The sequence below is a fragment of the Pongo pygmaeus genome, chromosome 5 (genome assembly GCF_028885625.2).
Source record: "Pongo pygmaeus isolate AG05252 chromosome 5, NHGRI_mPonPyg2-v2.0_pri, whole genome shotgun sequence".
NCBI classification, from domain to species: domain Eukaryota; kingdom Metazoa; phylum Chordata; class Mammalia; order Primates; family Hominidae; genus Pongo; species Pongo pygmaeus.
In genome coordinates, this window is record NC_072378.2 from 47,242,799 (window position 1) to 47,263,314 (window position 20,516).

The window sequence follows — 20,516 nt, forward strand, 5'->3', positions numbered from 1 at the left end:
AACTTTATAGCATTGAGGAAAAGACTGTCAGAATATCTAGTCTGCCATATTCCTTAGAAGGTATCTCAATACTTTCTTCAACTTCTCCCAATTAAAAAAAAGTCTCCACCATTGCGAACTCCCCAGATTGTACCACAAACCAATGAACCACTAGCCACATAGCAAAATAGAAGGTAACAAAGACTCATGGGATTCTACTCTGTTAATTCTATCTCTGATACAGTCCTATGTTTCTTGATCTCTATTTTAAGACTAAATTTTTAGACTCCACATATGTGAAATAATATACCCTAACAATTCAGCAATCAGCATCTTACCAGAAGGAAGGGACAAGGAACCCACATGGAAAGTAACTTTGTAGTCTCCATCCTCCTCTATACAGCACTTGATGTGATGGGAACCACTGCATGAAACAGTAGCTTCCAAAGGATCAACCATGATGTTCAGCTTTAGAGGCAGCTGGTGAACAATGACATCTTTGGTTGCAATACTGTATGAATTCTTATATCTAAATATGCAGTGATAGGTTCCTGAGTAGAAGACAGCAAAAATGAGATTGAATGAAATAATCGCCGTTCAAAAGCATTTGCTGGAAAGGTTAAGAAGAGGCTTAATTTTCCCTCTCAAGCTTTAGTAAAGGAATACCACAACTTCCTGGACACTGGAGGAAAAAACGCTTGATTGATTCCTCTTCTGGGTTCTCCATGCATTTGAAGGACTAACCAATGACCACATAAATATGCACTTACTTTCAAATAAAATTAAGTGGCTTATTCAAGGCCAAGCAGCCTCTTAGCGGCAAAATTGGATTTCAAACCAGGTTTTCAATTTCTACTCTAAGGCTTTTCTACCAACCCAAGGAATAAATGCGAGTTTTGGCGTGCGCAGAAGTGGGGAGTTTTTTGAAAATAATTGTTAACCTGATGGAACACGGTGGTGTTATGACGCCCCCGTCTCCCATCTCTAAGTGAGCAGGCCCCTGCTCATCATGGCCCCAGAGGACAAGTCATCATTTGGGCAGCTGCCATGGAGACATACAGCAAGATTACAACAGCACCTACAGTTAAGTAAGACCCTTCAATTTTCTTTACATTGCTTCCCTTTGCAGCTCTGGAAAAGTCAGAAGCAGCAGCTAACCAGAGGGAGAACAAGGAAAGAAAGGAAACTCCTTTTAATTCCTGCTGGGGGGAAGAGGGAATTTAAATTGAATATAAAATAACAGTGTAGTAGGTTTAGATGAGAATATGACTTTTCAATAACTGATTATGGGACTGTTTAATAGATTAATGTGACTGGAAAAGCTAAAATTCTTCCTAGGTTATTGGCTTTTAGTAGGAAAGAGTAATTGGACAGAGCAGGATTGAGTTCAGTCTGGAAGAAAAATACTTCTATTTCCTGACTGTATACTACCAAGTCCAGCCCAAACAATAACTAGCTGTTTCTACAATGTTGCCTAGGCCTTATATGAAAATATAAAGAAGGCATGGGAGTCTCGGAATCTAGACTGACTAATCTCATAGTTAATGAAAGGCTTCAGAGGGGAGTGGCTAAGAGTTGACCGCTGGAGCCAGTCAATCTGAGTTTGCATCCTGGCTCTGCCACTTGCCAGATGTATAACCTTGGGTAATTTACTTAACTTTACTGAGTCTCAGTTTCCTCATCTGTAAAATGGGGCTAATAATAACGGTATCCTCTAGGTTTATTGTTTCACATGAATTAATACATTTAAATACTTTGCATAGTGCCTATCACATAGTTAAGGGCTCAATAAATATGAGCTATTATTGTAGCAGTTCTATCTACCAATTTCTCTTTGCTTTCAAAGATTTGCATTTCCTCACAAAACAAACAATGGATAGAGGTAAACAGGAAATTAAAATGTGTTCCTTTTTTTCGAACCAGGCTTATAAAATCTTTACCTAGCTGTTCTAAAGCACAGTTGGGTCGAACACTCCCAAATGTCTAGTGAAAGTACTTTTAAAAACAATCCTCTTAACTTAATGGCAAGAGCACAGGGTCTGGAATTAGAGACACTAGTTCCATTCCTGGCTCCACAACTTAAGGTGTTTGAGCATATTTACTTCATTTGTAAATATGGAAGTAATGGCATCTTCCCTCAAAGGAATGTTGCGTTAAGTGTGAAGACATATTGAATTTAAAGTGGTTGGCATAGGCATGTCTCAAAGAAGACCCTACACAGATGGTAACTATTACTGCATGTTTCCAAGGGCCCAGGCAGCACAATACGGTGTCCGGCCTTTCACTCACCGTTCCACTCCCTGGTCGAGGTCTTGACTGTCAGTACTGATTCTGCTCCATCAGGATACCTCCTCGTGGTATAAAATCTTTGGTATATTTTAATTCCAGCAGAAGTGTTCCAATAAACCTCATCATAGTTACTCACATCACTGATGCATTTTATAGAAAAGTTTTGTCCCTCAGAAACAGAAATTGGGTCCGGGGTTATTGTTAGATTGGCTGAAAAAAGGCAAACAAAACAGACAAAAGAAAACTGACAACAAGTTCAATGTGTAGTATCTGTGGGGACATTAACATATGAGTGAAACTTCAGAGAGGGACAGAAAAAAAAAATGAACCATCCTGACTCTACTCATGTCAAGGTAGAATTGGTACCTTGCTGCTCCCGGGCTTTACTCGTTTCTAGGCTGTTCCTGGTGGTGCTCTGCAATGTACTCATTTCCATCACATGCCTTAGGACCTCGTGCACTTCACTTTTGTGGCTGGAATTATCTCCTGATGATCAGCAGGGTAAAAGGTTGCAAACTTAGGGGTGTCGCCTTATCCCAAGCTCCCCTCCAACCTCCTCTGTAACACCTCAAGGGAGAACAAATGGCCGGGTTCCTCTAACAACCTCAATCTCTACTCTTTTAAAATACTTTTTAATAATACCACATTGTGTATTATTTTCTCTCTTTTAATATCTCCCCTCCATAAAAATGTGAGCCCTCAAGGGCAGACCTGCAGCCTCTGTGTCTTTGCATCCCCAGTACTCAGCACTGGGTCTAGTACACAGTCAATGCTTAATAAGTGAAAGAGTGAATTCTGGAACCACATTTTAAGTACAAGAATCATAGACTGTATTGCCCAAATATAAGTTGGTTTAAAAGTAATGGCTAAAAGCACAGTTACTTTTGCACTAACCTAATAACTACACTTGCACTGTCAGGTAAACTGGGATGTATGGGTACCTTAATTATAACTATATAAGTAGAGTAATAGAAGTATTTATGTGTAATTAGTTTCACTATATATATACTCCTCTAAGAAGCTTCTTACAGGTTCATGAAAAATTACTAATCAAAAATATTAATAAGATTATTACAAATATAAAAGCTTATATGAGCCTCCCACTATTTTTGTCTAACTGTGCACTTCTCTTTGAGTATATCTTTACATGGTTGATATTTCAAAACACCATTCACTTCAGTCTTCTATAAGTGAACAGCTTCATTTTGTGAGCCCACTGATGCTGGCCTACTTTCCCAGTCAGTATGAAATCTTATTATTAATAATATTATTATTATTTTCTTTTTAGAGACAGGGTTTCATTCTGTCACCCAGGCTGGCACAATCACGGCTCACTGCAGCCTCAACCTTCTGGGCTTAATTGATCCTCCTGCTTCAGCCTCCCAAGAAGCTGGGACTACAGGCACACACCACCTTGCCTGGCTAATTTTATTTTTATTTTTTATTGGTAGAGACAGGGCTTTGCCATGTTGCTGGGGCTAGTCTCAAACTCCTAGGCTTAAGTCATCTGCTCACCTTGGCCTCCCAAAGTGCTGGGATTACAGGTGTAAGCCACCATGCCTGGCCTAAAAATCGTATTCTTAATCATAATCCAATGACATCAGGGCTTTTTACAGTTACCATTTAGAAGCTGGGATTCAAATGTTCAGACAACCCAAAGCCACTCAAAGAAGGTGTAATATGTACCTGCATTGCCCTCCCCATCCACAGTCATCTTGAGATGGCTCTCTAAGGCTTAGCTATTTCTGTGAGTAAAAAGAAAAAGGCTCATGGAACCATGAATTTGGTCTTCTTGATTGTCTGATGAGATTCCAAACTACCAGACTAGTGATTTTCAGCAAAGGCTTAACATGTCCCTAAGACAGGTCGCAGTTTTGTGGATAGAGGTAAAGTTATGTTAAGTAATTTGGAGAAAGATTAGTTTTACCTGAAAGCATTATTGCCCTAGAAGAGCTCATGAGTATTTTGAGCAATTTGCAGTTTTCTGTAGTGAGAACAGTTTTGATTATTTGAACATAACACAACTCTTTGTGTTAAAACTAGGAATGCAAAACTGTTCTACCTGTAGATATATGATTATTATATAGCTATATATTATATATTATAGATATATTAGATATATAGATAGATTATGCCTACATAAACATAATCTTGATCTTTGTAAAAATGCTAAGTCACAATAGCAGAAAACGTGAACAATAGTTAACAAGTGTTGCTTATATCAGTCCTTTCTCTAAACTTGTTCAAAAAAGGGCCTAATGATTAATCTAAATTGTTCATTTTTGTAAGACAGGTGGAAAAACAAGTTGGAATGTCCTCTTTTTACACGTGGGGTGAAATTATAATGCTTTATGATATAAGGAGAAATGACAATTTTAAGAAGCCTAACTAAACAATTAATTGAGAGACTAACAAATCACTCGTTCCAACCATAAAATAACCAGAAAGAATCAGATTATTAAGGATTTCTGCAGCATTGTCTCTGGAACAGGTGAAACGGGAGAGGAGGAATGAGGGAGGGTGTTGAGGGGTAGTGGGGGAGTGAGCCAGGCTGTTGGAATTCAAGAATGGGAGAATGAAGTAATGAGGGAAAAGGGGAAAATTAGGGACATTATCTTCATCACACATTCAATGATAATAGGGATAACCTGAGTGGGAAACCCTACTTCCCACTCCACCTCCTGCATTACTCAGAGAATCCCCCGGGGTTCCTTCCTGGGAACCACTGTGTCCTACCACAACCATCCCCAATTGTTAAAAGACTCCCTCTGAATTTAAATGGCAGACAGGGAAATCCTTTTCTGTCTCCCATTGTGTGATTTGCCCTAACCACACTCCCTCTCTGTCCATTATTTTGCTCATAGGTATTTCCATAGCTCATAGTTCATTGGCAGCACTTATTTAAGGTGGAACCTATTTATGGCTAAAAATTCTAGGGAGAGTCCTTACCCACAGAGATGAATGTTACTTTTATGTTTGCACTGCCTCTGGCTCCGTAGGCACTGATGAACTCGCAAGTGTAGACGACTGTTGTTCCAGACGACCCGCTTGGGCACTGGGTTCCATCAGCCTTGAGGGTGTATCTGCTGCAGCTAGAACCTATGTCTGTCTCAGGGGTTCCTATAATGAGAAGCAAATTGTTGCCATCCCAGCTGGCTAACTCTTTTATTTAGTAGCAAAGAGGTCAAATCATTTTTTTTCATAAAAGGATTTACTATTTAAATAGATTTCTTCTCTGAATGGAGAGGAGGGGTTTATGGTGATTAGGTCTGCAGAGTCTGTTTCCAGGTTGCCTGGCTTCAGATCCCAAACTCCATCACTTACTAGCAAGATATTGTTGAGACAGTCACTTAATCACTTTGTGCTTCAGTTCTCCAGATGTAAAATGAGGATTAATAATTGCAGTTACTTCCCAGGACCACCGTAAGGTTAAATGAGATAATATACATAAACTCTTAGAAAAGTACCTGGCTGGGGCCTGCCCCAACAAAGACCATGAGTGATGGTTTTTCGAATGTGAACAATAAAAAAAGAGAAGCAAGCTGTTTGGGTATGATTTAACTGGAAGAACAGATGTCAGATTATTTAGATTATTATGATTATTAAAAAGAGGAAGAAGCAATACTGGGGCATCTGATATTCATCTTATTTGAGCATTTTTCATAGCATGTTCCCTGTTTAAATCTCTATGTTTTAGTGAAAACTTCAACTTCATGCATTCTCAGTTACCAGCAGTTTCCCCTTCAAAATAGCTCCCTTTCCATACCTTTCTTTCCTTTCCCAGAAATACCATGCCCTCCATGCCATCATTCCTCTTGCCTCGGGTTCTACAACAGCCTGTGGCTGATTTTTCCTACTCTAGTCCCTTTACTCTCCCTCCTCCCCTCTTGCCTGCTGCCATGCACTCCTAAGGCAATCTTCAAACACTATCAATCTTCCAAAAACGAAGGAAAAAGAATAAGCCTTTTGATTAGTTCCAATGTAAATGTGTCTTTTTCAGCCATGGCTGATCAAGGATATTTGACATATTTCGATCAACGTGTAACTAGCTTTTCTCCCCAGACCCCAGAGAGGTTGTCTGAAACACCAAATGGATTTCCCTCTTTATCTATCTTGACTAAATTACCTCCTAGCTCACAGACACGAGTGTCTGTGCCCATCTCTAAGGCTCACCCCTCCACTTATCTTTTGAAAATTCACTTCTTCTAATTCTTCCAGGACATCCCTTCATCCTTTGCCCTTCCTCAACCTGTGTCTTTAATCTTTCGTCCCAGATTTCCTCCACTTCAACCCCCAGATACACTCAAGTCTCCCTTCCTGAAATGGTCTTTCTCCAGTCTGAATGCTCCCTAGCCACCACTGCATTTCTTCCTCTCTTCATACCACCATACTTCTGTGTTTGCCACCTCCAATATTTCACTCCCGTTTCTCATCAAGTCTTTGCAATTGGCCTTCTTCACCCTCTCCTCTACCAAAAGTGTTCCTTTAAGACCAACAGTGACCTCCCCTTTCCCATATCCAGTGGCCTCCCCTCATGCTACTTTGACTGCAGCATCCCATTCTCCTGACCACCTTCTCTCTGATTTGGCATGCTTGAGTCCTAGATGTCTCCTGCCCCTCTTTTCTCCTCATCCCTCCTTCTGGGTCTCCCTCTCAGGCTCTTTTCCTTCATCTCTTTCTCAAAGGTTGCCACTTTCCTCATCTTTTTCTCTACTCTTTCTGCAGGCAATCTCATCTATACTTATGGCTTCTAGTATAGCCCAAATTTGGATGACTCCTACTCTATCTCTAAGAGCAACACTCCTGTTGGAATCTTTAGAAGCAAATTCCCAAGTGTTGCTCTGACATCTTGAGTACCTTCAACTCAATTGGTCCATTTAAGAACTCATCTTTTTTCTCCCCAGATAAAACCTGTACATCTTCCAATGTGTCCTTTCTTTGCACTTGGCATTTCCCCAAATAAAAAAATCTTAAATTACTTGCATGCACTCACCTTTTACCCCTACTCAGTTGTAAGAAACTTTTAGATTACTCTTCTGAAATATCTCACTATTGTCTTATCCACTCCTACCCACGGTAACTTGCTCAGGGCCTATTATCTGTTGTCTGCCCGTTACACATGATTATAGCTGAGTCTCTATTTTCAGTTATTTGCCCCTGCAATCTATTGGCTATAAGACCTTAAAACTTATTTTTCCTAAGTTCAGTTCTTACCATCTGAATGTCCCTCTTTTTACCTTTAAAACCTTACCATTGCCTACAGAATACAGTAAAATCCCTCTTAGCCTGGTATATCCAATTATTCCTAGTGTGATTCCAATTTGCTTCTCTTCTCTTTATCTCTTTCTATAGCTCTCTCTGAAAAATTAGATCATCTCCTGGGCCTTGAACATGCCCTGTAGCTTTGCACCTCTATGCCTGTGTTCACACCTGAAATATTCGCCTTCCGTCTTCCTCCTGCTGACTCTTACTGATCCTTAAAGACCCATCTATCTCACCAAACTAATGTACAAGACAATGATCTATGCAAGAAGGAGTGTATAAAGAGATGTACAGAAATAACGATAGTGTGCAGTTGATAGGTTCCATAAGAGAGAAGTCAATATATTATGTAGATTAAAGAAGGGATGTTTTAGTTGAGAGATTAGGGGAGATTTCAGAGAAGGGGAAGATTTGCTCTAGGCCTTACAAGACATTTAGGATTTTAATAGATAGAAATGGGGGCTGTAGTTCTGGTATGTGGTTGTATCAGGGTTGTGTGTGAGTAAATCCATACTCCTTGGAAAACCTGGCATTCCATCAATCTGCTTCAGGGGCTGGGGCTGTGTTGGGGGATGGAAGGATAGTAAACTGGGTGGGCTCCAATCCCTTCACCCTTATTCTAACCAGAGCAGCTCCACTTTGGTCTGCTTTACACATTAGATGTGCTCTCAACGACAGGCAATTTTGCCTCCCTGGAGGACATTCACAAGGTTTGGAGACATTTTTGTTGTTGCAACTGGAGATGTTACTGGCATCTTGTAGGTACAGGTGGGATGCTGCTAAATATCCTACAACGCACAGAACAGTTCCACCCAGCAAAGAATTATCTGACCCAAAATGTCAATAATGCTGAGTTAAGAAGACTTGCATTAGACAGCCATGCAAGATTCTGCTTGAAAAATGGATTCTATTGTTAACTCAGAAAACCACTGCTATAAGCAAAAACACAGAAGCAGCAGCATGCAGGTCTTGTTCAGAGAATAATAACTACTTCTGTTAGGCTGAGATTCAGAGAAAGAGTGGAGAAAAGGCTCCAAAGAGGTGGTAAACTCAGAAAACACAAGTAGGACTTCCAAACTGGCATCATTCACATCGTGTTTCCTACAACACCCCTGGGACTGTGCAACCAGGAACCCTGCATGGGAGGTACTGAATGCAGCTAATAAGTTGGTACTTTGCTTTCTGGAGAAGAGAAGGTATGCAATTACAATTTTGTTGCTCAAAGTTAGATGACATCCCAGACCTTCCTCCATAAAATGGTGGTGATGGTACCTGCTTTGCAAGACTTTGGGTGGGGAGTGGAGAAAAACCAAGATGATAAATGTAAACATTGAAAACAGAGTTGAGGCCAGGTGTAGTGGCTCACGCCTGTAATCCCAGCACTTTGGGAGGCCAAGGTGGGCGGAGGTCAGGGGTTCGAGACCAGCCTGACCAACATGGTGAAACCCCATTTCTACTAAAAATAGAAAAATTAGCAGGGTGTGGTGGCAGGCATCTATAATCCCAGCTACTCGGGAGGCTGAGGCAGGAGAATCCCTTGAACCCCGGGAGCGGAGGTTGCAGTGAGTGGAGATTGCGCCACTGCACTCCAGCCTGGGTGACAAAAGCAAGACTCTATCTCAAAAAACAAACAAACAAACAAAAAACAAAACAAAACAAAAAAACCAGAGTTGAATACATTGAATCTGCCACAATAACTATTTTGTGATCATGGTGATACCCTTAAAGAATATTCCTTCACTTTTGTGGGAGGAAATCTTCATTGAATTTTAGTTTCTTAAAGTTAGAAATTCTGCCATTGTTGATTATTTCCTTTCCGTCTCATCCTTTTCCAGAGTGCTTTGAATATGCAACCGTTTCTGAGAGGAGGTCATTCATTCAGTTCCAAATGCTTTGGGTAAATTCTTTTGCTTGATTGTGTTCTACAGACTTGGAAAAATGGTTGTTAGTAGAACTTGTAGAATTTGGAGAAGAGAGCTGCAGAGAGGAAGCCGCAAGGGCAGGAGAAAGAAGGGCAGGGTGCCAAGGCAGAGGCTAAATCCATCAGAGAAGCCAAGGTGCAGGTCCCCAGGCTGCCAGCCCTGAGGCAGGAAATCCATTGTTCTGCAGTCATTCATCCTGCTCTAAGCATCTGCGCCACAGACTTCCTGATTCCTTTGCCAGAAGGCCAGGTTTTTCACCTTTCGGGGTTGAAAGCTTCTAAGCCAGTACCACAGGAATTGTGCAAGGTCTTTCTTCCATCTGGCAGTTCCTTCAGGATACCTACACCTCCTCTTCCTTAGAAATCAGGGAAGTGACTCCATGTATCATGTGTCAACATTTTCAACTGTTACCACATGCCTTTCTTCTGAGTACTTTAATGTCTAATACAAATGCTTGCAGGTGAACCGTCCATTGGAAATTACATGTGCTTAGGAAAATTTGCCTGTAAATTGATAGTTTTTGTTTTTGTTGTTGTTGTTTGAGACAGAGTCTCACTCTGTCACCCAGGCTGTAGTGCAGTGGCATGATCTCCGCTCACTGCAACCTCGGCCTCTTGGGTTCAAGTGATTCTCCTGCCTCAGCCTCCCAAGTAGCTGGGACTACAGGTGCACACCACCACACCTAGCTAATTTTTTGTATTTTTAGTAGAGATGGGGTTTCACCATGTTGGCCAGGCTCGTCTCCAATGCTCAACCTCAGATGATCCACCTGCCTCGGCCTCTGAAAGTGCTGGGATTACAGGCATGAGCCACCGCCCCGTTCTGATAATTTTTTAAAAAATAATTTAATCTATTTCCATAGCTAAGGCTTTGTAAAATGAAGGTTCACCACACTAATGTATTTCATGGGTAAAGCCACATTTTACTTTAAAGACTTTTTCTTTACAGATAAGCACATTATACTGTTGTTTCTTAAGAGAAGAGTTGGATCTTGCTCTATGCAGTTTCTAGGTAAAACACTGTTCAAGCTCTGCCTGACTAGCTCATTCCAGTGCTGGCCCACCAGGCATGCATAATACAGTTTGGCCAAGACAGACACTGGTTTTGTGAAACAAGACCTTTGGTGAGTCCTAATTCTTTCTCTCTCTCTCTTTCTTTCTTTCTTTTTCTTTCTTTCTTTTTTCTTTCTTTCTTTTTCTCTTTCTTTCTTTCTCTTTCTTTCTTTCTTTTCTTTCTTTCTTCTTTCTTTTTTTTCATATTTTGACAGCCTTGGATAAGTCATATAATCTGAACCTCAATTTCCTTATTTGCAAATTGGAAGTAAAATGCTTCAAATTTGTGGTCAAGCAATTAAAAAGCAGTAACATATTTTTAAAGGGTTAATCATAAACTGTTATATAAAACAGAGTCAGTATTGCTGTTTTAATTTATTACTATTATTATTATTCATCAATATAAACTGGAGGGTGGGGAACTTTAGGTAAGATTTCAGATTGAAAATAAAAGCTAACAGGATCAGAAATCATATGAAATGACTGAGAGATAAACAGGTCTGCAGAGAGAGAGGGATAAAACTGGAGGCACAGAGATAGAAAATATTGAGGTATGCGTAGATACAAAGGCAGAGAAGTGAGAAGGACCAGACACCAGGAGAAGACACATAGAAAGGAGAAGCTCCAAGTCAGACCTCAATGATAAGTGACCTCATCCTCAGCTCTTTGCTGAAGATGAAAGGAAGATGAGCACAAGCTTTTCTTCTCTTTTTTTAGATCCAAAATCCCATTGACCTAAGTCATCAGGATCCTTATCTCTTGGGTCTTCTGCTGCTGGGATCTCATCTACAACCAAAGCACGACACTTGTGTGCATATATTTTTGGGGTCTTGTTCTAGAGTGGCTAAGCTGGAGCTGGCATCAAACCTAATGCCTTTTCACAGTCTGAAATCCAGAAAATAACAGCCATCTGACATTTCCCCTTCCATACACCACATCTCCCATTTCTACTTGGCCAAGAGGCAAAAATCTATTTGCAAAAGGGCTTATCTAATGTTCTCACCTGGAATACTTATTTTTCCTTCCTGCTTCCATTCTACTTTGCTCCAATTAACATTACTCTGACTGCAGCAGTTCAAAGATACAGGATTGTTGTCGCACATCACCTTCATTTCTTCATTTGCCAAAATTTGGATGGGCATAACATCTATTTTCTTCTTGCACTCATATTCAAAAATGTCTAATATCAGTTTGCAAACATATTCACCTGCATAAAATACACAAAATCATGTATTATTATAACACACATGTATTTTCTTAGAGGAATGTACCCTCAGCTCATGGATCATGACTTCATGAAGTATCATTTTTAAAAGCATCTGAGACTTGGTCTAAAAACACCTGAAAAACCATTCAGGAATTCAGGAAATGCAGATATTTCTCATGCCACAAAGTGGAGGACAGAGATGTTCTAAGGAAATAGTAGAAATTTTAGTGACTTTTCTAGTAAGAAAAAAAGTATAACAATAGAAGAAGTAGAAAAGAAAAATCAAAAAGCCTTGGAGAATTAGAAAAAGATGGATAATATTGCCTTAGTATTTAACCATGTGGTAAATCAAAATCAACAACTATGTGATAGGACCCATATGTCTATAGCCCACCTCATCATGCAGAGAAAAGAAGATGGCCCCATTGGCATCTGAGTTACAATGCGGTTATTACATTCCAGAATATGTCAGGTTCACCACTAGTCTTAGGGAAGAATTAAGCCTTATGCTTGCTTCTGTAGTTGCTTGGAGAGGGCGAGAGGACAGGAGAAAGCCGAAGGGAGGGATAATAGTGGAGAACCAGAAAATTTGGTGAGGGTAGGGAGAATGATGGATATGTTCACTCTCTTGATTGTAGTAATGATTTCACAGGTACACATGTGTCAAGACTTTTTAAATATGTACAGTTTATTATATATCAATTCCTTCCTCAACAAAGCTATTTTAAATATTTTAAAAAATCAATTGAAAATTAAATTAATAATAAAGTAATATTATATACTAAAACAAAATAATGAAAATAATTATATTATATACTATAATAAAACTAATAATGAATTTTAAAATTAATTAACAATTAATACCACGGTGATATGATTTGGCTCCGTGTCCCCTCCCAAATCTCATGTCGAATTGTAATCCCCACATGTTCAGGCAGGGCCCTGGTGGTAGGTGATTGTCTCATGGGGGCAGTTTCCCCCATGCTGTTCTCATGATAGGGAGTGAGTTCTCATGAGATCTGATGGTTTAAAATCAGATGTTTGACAATTCCCCAGACCCTCTCTCCCTCTCCTGCTGCTATGTAAGACATGCCTTGCTTCCCCTTTGCCTTCTGCCATGATTGTAAGTTTCCTGAGGCCTCCCCAACCACGCAGAATTGTGAGTCAATTAAACCTTTTTTCTTCATAAATTACCCAATCTCAGGTAGTTCTTTAAAGCAGTGTAAAAATGGACTAATACATATCGGATTAATTTTCGGTTTTGAAAGGTTGAACCAGGAGACTTATTTTGGAAGAGAAAAACACTGTCTACGTATCTACGTAAAACACTATTACATATTTGCTTCTTTACAAGCTCTTCATTCCATTCCTCACACAAGTTATTGAATGGAGACCTACCTGCATCACCCGGAGTGATGTTGTGGATGGTGAGCTTGGACACCGAAGTCATGTTGTTGAACACGGCAGTGTAAATTGAGAATCTGCTGCTGTTCTGGATTTCCAACTGCTGTTCTTCATAGCGCCAAGACACGTTGGAGGACAAAACTTCCTTTTCACACACCAGACTGACTGTGTCCCCTTCAAAGATGATTTCTGGTGTGACAGATAAATTGCTTTCATCTGGAAACCCAAAGAAAAGGTAATAAGATCCCAAAGCAAATAAATGTCATTGATGCTACTCACCAGACACAACCACCACAAGGCTCTTGGAGGTCTTGACAGCATCTGTGGTGCTGAACTGGCTGAGGCAACGTGTCTCCTCACTCCATCCCCATGCAGCTGGTGCCTGAGCCCTGAGGAGGTGTGTCCTGCCACATGCCAGGGACAGGGTTTCCCGATTGGGGTCTTTGCCCTATGGCTCCTTAATGGCAGTAATGGAGATTTTAAAGCTATTTTCAATAGTTCAAAAAGTGTGGTAGAAAATTGCACATTTTCTTATGAAAAAAACCAAACTTACTTAAATACCAAGTTTCTGTGCTACAGACTGGAATAATATCAACTGCTTCTTATCAGTAACCGATATCTCATGCTTATTGAAAGCTCTGACCTAAGTCTGCTTGAGAAATAAGAATTTCCTAATACTCATGGACCTCTTTAAGAGTGGGAGCTTTATAGACAGTAAGTTTGGATTTGAATCCTGGTTCTGTCCCATCCGTAACTGTGTGGCCCTGAGGAACTTGCTTAGCCTGGCTGAGACTTAGTTCCACTGTCTGGAAAATAGAAGCAGTGAGAGAGAGTTACATTGGGAGGTGACTTGGAGAAACTGTAGCTCTTCTTATTGTTTTGGCAGTAAAAATCCATGGGATCACTGCCTTATCATTTCACAAATAAAAATAAAAACACAGCCAGGCATGGTGGCTCATGCCTGTAATCCCAACACTTTGGGAGGCTAAGGTGGGAGGATTGCTTGGGGCCAGGAATATGAGACCAGCCTGGGCAACATAGTGAGGTCCCATCTTTACAAAAAATAATAAAAAAAAATGTTAGCCGAGTATGGAGGTGTGCACCTGTGGCCCCAGCTACCCTAGAGGCTGAAGCAGGAGGATTGCTTGAGCAAAGAAAGTAGAGGCTGTAGAGAGCCATGATTATACTATTGCACTCCAGCCAGGATGACAGAGGGCTACACTCTGAGGCCTACTGCTCTAAAACAATGGCCCTCTATTTCTTATTGGTGCATTTTGTGAATATTTAAACTTCCACTGCGATATTAGTTTTACTTTTTTACTTAGTTTTGGATCTGTTAATTTAGAAAATACACAAACCCAGATGGCTCTGTGACCCCCTTGTAAATCCCTGTGCCCCTTTTCCACACACCCCAGGTACAGTGGCATTGGTCAGATTGGGAGGCACTGGCATAAGAGGAGGAGGTGGTACAGAACCCCCTGCGCCAGGAACTGGAGTGTCTAGCTTCCCAGAGGACATTGTAGCATAAGCTAATTTCCTAGGTTTACGCATAATCATAAATAACATGACCATATCTAAACAATTTCACTTACTGACAGTAACCGCTTGAAAGGAGTTGTAGTCCATTTTGTAGGTCTGATTGAGGCTCTGTACAACTTGTTCATTGGCTTTATGTATTAACTCAAGTGATGGTGGTGTAGTCTTGACTTCATATGTCACAACCACACTTCCAGACCTGGACAGAGACCACTTAGTTCAGTAAAACAATAACTGACCTGGAAGAGTCTAGATATTTATGGCTTATTTGCTTAGGAAACAAAATAGCACAAACTGCCTGATGCAGCAGGCAAATCTATGGATCTGACTGGCCAGCAGGATCTTCCGGTAGAAAGACATCATTGCGTGGCATTATTTCATTTTTATGTTTCTGAACTATTTGGACTACAAACTTATCCCTTATCTTGGCTTACAAAATTTTTTTGCACATATATAGAATGAACACAAGTCTTTTTCTCTCTTTCTTTTAAACAGGTACATCTGTAAGGGGTGAGACACTTTTTTCACCTCTACCAAACTGCTCCTGCTGAGGATTCCACATGAATAATGCCTCTCTAGGGGGTTTACCTCCTTCACTACCATATGGATCCCAGCCATAAAGTAGAAATGGCCAAATTAAAGTGTTCTTACTTGAACCCTGTCACAGTCACGCCCTTGAAGCCTGGTAAAATTCCGTAACCCTTCCGGAACTGAAAAATAAAGCAAGATGAATGTCATATATCAAAGTTGAGAAATAGGTATATCAAAAGATCTGAAGCAGAGTAAAAACCACATATTCCTAATCACACTAGGTAAAATTATCTTCTGTCCATTTTTTTAACTGTGGGCATTAGATTTCTGAAGAAGTAATTCCTATCTGTCAGCCTGGGTCCTCCGAGAAGTAGACACTAGATGAAATGTGCAAAAAATTTACTCAGGGAAATGCCTAGGAAGGAAAACATGGGGGGAGCAGGGAAGACAGAGAGAGCCATCAGACTCCCAAATGAAAGAGAGGGAAGGAAGGTTGGATAAAAGCATCCTAGCCCGAGCCTGGAAAGGTTCAATAAAGGCTTCCAAGGAGTCCCAGTGTCTGCCAGACACAGATGTGTTGTGCCCCTTCATTGGTAGGGAGCAGCGGTGGTGGTCATGGATTTCAGAAGCAGCAGCTGCAGCCCTTGCTCCATTACATGACCTGTAGTTGGAGGTTTGTGAGGGGCACCCTCATGGCTGCCATACTGCAGGATTGGTTGGTGTGCCAGGTACCTAGGTGGTTGCTATATAACTCTCTCTTTCAAAGCATATAATTTAGTGTAGTGTGTGTGTGAGGAGGGTTCTCCTGCTGTATAGACATATTACATGCCAGAAATGTAAATCAAACATCCAAGAGCTCTTCTGAAGCGGCACTTCATCAAGGCACTCATGGGAGATGACAATATTTGGGTTACATGCTGGGATGAGCAGGAGGGTGCTGACAGCCTAAGGCAGGGCTCAGGTGACAGCCTAAGGCAGGGCTCGGCTGCCAGGAGAAGGGAAGTCATTATCTCAGCCCACCTGTAATAATCTGTGCCATATCCATGGGGAAGCTCTGTTGCAAATATGTTAACTCCAGCAAAGTGTTTAGGTTTAGATGAATCAATTCAATGTGAAGCACTTAAGACAGTGGCTGACAAATTAATGCTGGTGGAATAGTCTCTATTTTTATGTGAATCAATTTATATCTGTCTTAGGTATGAATGCCTAGCAACCTCTGGTATAGAGTGGTTTGAAACCCTCTGTGCTCAGCCAAGGGTTGGTCTGCCCAAAAGTTGTTAGGGGTTTCATTCATGTGGTATGTGAAGAATAGAAATGCACCAACTCATGCTTGTAGGCTATAGGTTCTTGGGGCTTTGAATAAGTTTTAGTGAACTGATGCCACCAAATCTTATCTGAACCAGTTCCACCCTGAGAAAAATTTATACTTATAGGTCAAGGTGAGTCACACTGTCCCCTAAACATGATTTGATTTGAGCATGTGTTAATTCACCATCTCAGATGTAAAAGAATAATAAATCCACATCCGTAAATTCTGACAGATCCAAGCCACTGTTCATTGTGAATGCAATAGACTCAGTTCAGTCCAAACAGTTTGTTAGTTAAGAGGTTCTTGGGGCCAAAACCTACCGCTGTTTCCAAGTCAGTCTTGTAGGACCTATAGAGGGCAGAGGAAGTGTTCATGAGGTCTTCTTGAAAGCCTACATTTAGTCTGACTCTCATGTTCAGGGTAACATCTGTTGAGAAACACAGGGCAATATTTAAAAATATGTTAGTGTCTGAGTATATACAAACCAGAAACATTTGTAAGCTGTTTTTGTTTGTTTGTTTGAGATGGAGTCTCCCTCTGTCTCCCAGGCTGGAGTGCAATGGCATGATCTCAGCTCACTGCATCCTCTGCTTCCCAGGTTCAAGTGATGCTCCTGCCTCAGCCTCCCGAGTAGCTGGGACTACAGGCATGCGCCACCACATCCAGCTAATTTTTGCATTTTTAGTAGAGGCAGGGTTTCACCATGTTGGCCAGGCTGCTGTCAAACTCCTGACCTCTGGTGATCCATCCACATCAGACTATCAAAGTGCTGGGATTACAGGCATGAGCCACCATGCCCAGCCGTAAACTGATGTTGAATAGCCACTCATTTACTGAGCAGTTACTTACCTTCCTGAAGCAGGCAAAAAGGTCCCTTGGGAGGCAGTTCTTTAAGGCAACTGCAATGGTGCCCTGGGAGGAAGACGTCATGCTCTTGACAAATGAGATTGTGAAGACACCTTTCCCGAGGCCACCCATAGCCTGTCTCACAGGAGCACCAGATTTCATTTCCAGCACGTCTGCAGACTATCATTAACCAGAACAGCAAGGAGAGAGAAGGTGGAGAAGGTGGTCACCATATTTGTATTTATAGCCTACAGGTATTCATTCTTGAAGAAAATCCTAATCTGACTTTATATTACCTTTCTGAGAAGTTCAATAGCACTGCATAAAATTGATGTTTGCATGTATGCATCACCACGCTATTAGCCATGACAATCTGAAAGATGACTGCTGTGACAGTTGAGTGATGAATGGCTAAGTCATCTTTTAGATAGTCATGCCTAATAGCTAATAGCCACCAGATGTCTATGATGATAAGTATGAGGTAGCTAGCCTCCAAGATGGCCTTTGCCCATCCCTACCACTAGGTATTCAAACCCTTTTATACTACCTTCTTATATTGTACTAGGATTGGTCTATGTAATCAATAGAATATGGCAGAGGTGATGGTATGGCACTTCTGAGATTAGGTTATTAAAAACACTATAGTTTTCCTCTTGGTTGCTCTCTCTCTTTCTCTCTCTCCCCTCACTCTGGGGGAAGTTGACTGCCATGGCATGAAGACACATCATGGAGAGGTCCACACAGCAAGGAACTGAGGTCTGCAGCCAATAGCTAGTGAGGAACTGCAGCCTGCCAACAACCACATGAGTGAGCTTAGAAATAGATTTTCCAGGCCAGGCACAGTGGCTCACTCTTATAATCCCAGCACTTGGGAGGCCAAGGCAGTTGGATCACTTGAGCCCAGGAGTTTGAGACCAGGCTGGGCAACATAGCAAAACCCTATCCTACAAACAATACAAAAACATTAGCTGGGCATGGTGGTGTGTCCCAGCTACTCAGGAGGCTGAGGTGGGAGGATTGCTTGAGCCTGGGAGGAAGAGGTTGCAGTGAGTTGAGATTGCAACCACTGCACTCCAACCTGGGCAACAAAGAGAGACCCTGTCTCAAAAAAAAAAAAAAGAAAAGAAAAGAAAAAGAAAGAAAGAAAGAGAAAAGAAAGAAAGGAAGAAAGAAAGAAAAGAAAGAAAGGAAGAAAGAAAAAACAGATTTTTTTTTTTCATATGCCAGTTGTGCTTTCACATGATGACGGCACTGGTTGATAGATTATTTACAAACTTATGAGAGACCCTGAGCCAGAACCACCCAGCTAAGCTGCTCTAAGATTTCTGACCCTCAAAAACTGAGTCTAACTTCTAATAAGAGAACTAAACTTTTTTTCCATTACCATAAAAACCCTACTTAGGACACAAAGACAAAAAGAAAAAAGTGTCCTTTTACATCACGCACTTGCAGAGAAAAACAAGAGGTCTTGTCTTGATGGAAGCCCCAGTGAGAAAGAATAAGCATTCTCAAATTTAAGTGAGACCCTCTGGCCTGGGGCTGGTTCATCTCTGGGCCTATGTACCACATAAAAAGAAGGGTCAACCTTGGCATGGCAATGAGTGACTTTCATGGCTTTAGTGCATTTTCATCTCCCAGAGTGAGCAAAAAGGACCAGTGTTTCCTTTCTACATGTTAAATGCTGCAGGATGTATGTTAGAGCATACCCCTATTTGTAGACTATTGTAGATATAGTTTATAAGGCAAATAAGTTTATACGTGTATGGAAGTTTATGTTTATATCACTGTTAGTACCAACACTCATCAATACTTCCACCTGCTACATCTTAATTCTTAGCAAATATAAATACAATGATTTAAAAAACTCTCAGATAATAAATGTTTGTTATTTTATGATGCTAGGTTTTAGACTCTGTTGTGCACCAACAGATAACAAATGTAGAGTGCAAGTAAATTTATGCCTTTTACATATCAAGTCAGCTGTGAACAGCCTACATGAACTCTGCTCTCATTGGAGACAGTAAGAAATGTTCTGAAATCAGAGTGCTTTGAATCAATTTCCAAAGCTGGACCAAAGTCACATCTTTGGGAGCTGTTTGTTCTGCAGATGGGTCCCCAGGCAAAGTCCCACAGAGTGACTGTCCAAAGGGAAGTTATCAAATAGTTGGTTCTGAAATAGGAGGGACAACACGTTCGAGTTAATTCCTTGGACACTGATGCAGCCCGTGTCCCAGCAGTGGGTGGCAGTGGGGCAGGGGAATTAGAAGAAACTGGAGCTACTAACAAAGAAGCTGAGTACCCGCTAGAGGTAATTTGAGGATAGCCAACAGGATCCCACTTGTTGAAATCTCTCTTACTGACATGAAATTCCAGTGCTAAAGCAATTTTGTTGTTGTCTTCTGTTTTGTAAGGGAGCATTATGGGAGGAGTAGTTGAAGAACTTTTGAGTCCCACATAAAACGCAAACATGCCTTAGGAGAATGGAAAAAGTTACCACCTCCAGACCACCTGACATATCCCAGGTATTGTTTGGTACTTTATTCACATTGTCCGGTTTTAAATATCCTCAGTTTTATTTGCCATTACTTAAAAAGGATCATAAGGTAGGCTGTTGGAAGAATGAGGCGAGGGAAGGATGGAAAAAGGAAGATGGTGAAAGTTTGGATGCTTAGACATTAGTGCCATGGTCAGTAGGCCTAACCTTCATTGCCCACCCATCCCATTCACTTCCTCTTTTAGGCCAACTGCTCTTAGCTGTTCCCTGCTGGTCCTGAGGTCCATGAGCCTGAGGCTTTCTCTGCCACATTGAAGTATCCACTTTCGTCAAACCTGTTTCATAGTTCACTATCAGAAAAGATTCACCCCCTCTATGTGTGAATGACCAGTCTTTCTGGAAGGATAAATTAAACTTTCCCAGGTCAATTGCATTTAATTGAGAAGCTTGTTAACCCAAGTTTTTAAGATGGTGAAGCCTCTTGAAGTCATCCCATCTCTAGTAGAAAAAAATCAGAGAGAGTTTGTTAGTATGTTTATATCGAATATATGTAAGATAAACTCACAACTAAAGCTCAAGTGTCTATAATCACAAGTTGTTCAACAAAAAACAATTTTTGATACTTGGTCTGTTTTGTTTACTGGATTCACTTACTAGCACCTACAGAGACACCAAAAGTTTTCTG

General features: G+C 40.9%; 1 protein-coding gene across 8 annotated transcripts in view; it reads right to left on the bottom strand.

Annotated features, from left to right (window-relative positions):
- The window catches only part of ADGRF5 (adhesion G protein-coupled receptor F5), a 102,274-nt gene that overhangs the window by 13,996 nt on the left and 67,762 nt on the right, over positions 1 to 20,516 (bottom strand). For 5 of the 8 annotated variants that reach the window (XM_054492114.2, XM_054492113.2, XM_063666252.1 and 2 more), the window contains 10 exons: positions 17,341 to 17,517; positions 16,812 to 16,918; positions 15,303 to 15,361; positions 14,708 to 14,850; positions 13,110 to 13,331; positions 11,508 to 11,711; positions 5,218 to 5,388; positions 2,635 to 2,754; positions 2,269 to 2,478; positions 318 to 530 (listed from right to left, as the gene is read on the bottom strand). In XM_054492114.2, coding sequence (XP_054348089.1) covers positions 318 to 530; positions 2,269 to 2,478; positions 2,635 to 2,754; positions 5,218 to 5,388; positions 11,508 to 11,711; positions 13,110 to 13,331; positions 14,708 to 14,850; positions 15,303 to 15,361; positions 16,812 to 16,918; positions 17,341 to 17,517 — 1,626 coding nt within the window. The remainder of the gene's footprint in view (positions 1 to 317; positions 531 to 2,268; positions 2,479 to 2,634; positions 2,755 to 5,217; positions 5,389 to 11,507; positions 11,712 to 13,109; positions 13,332 to 14,707; positions 14,851 to 15,302; positions 15,362 to 16,811; positions 16,919 to 17,340; positions 17,518 to 20,516) is intronic. The other 3 variants (XM_054492118.2, XM_054492117.2, XM_063666253.1) reach the window with 2 other exon arrangements.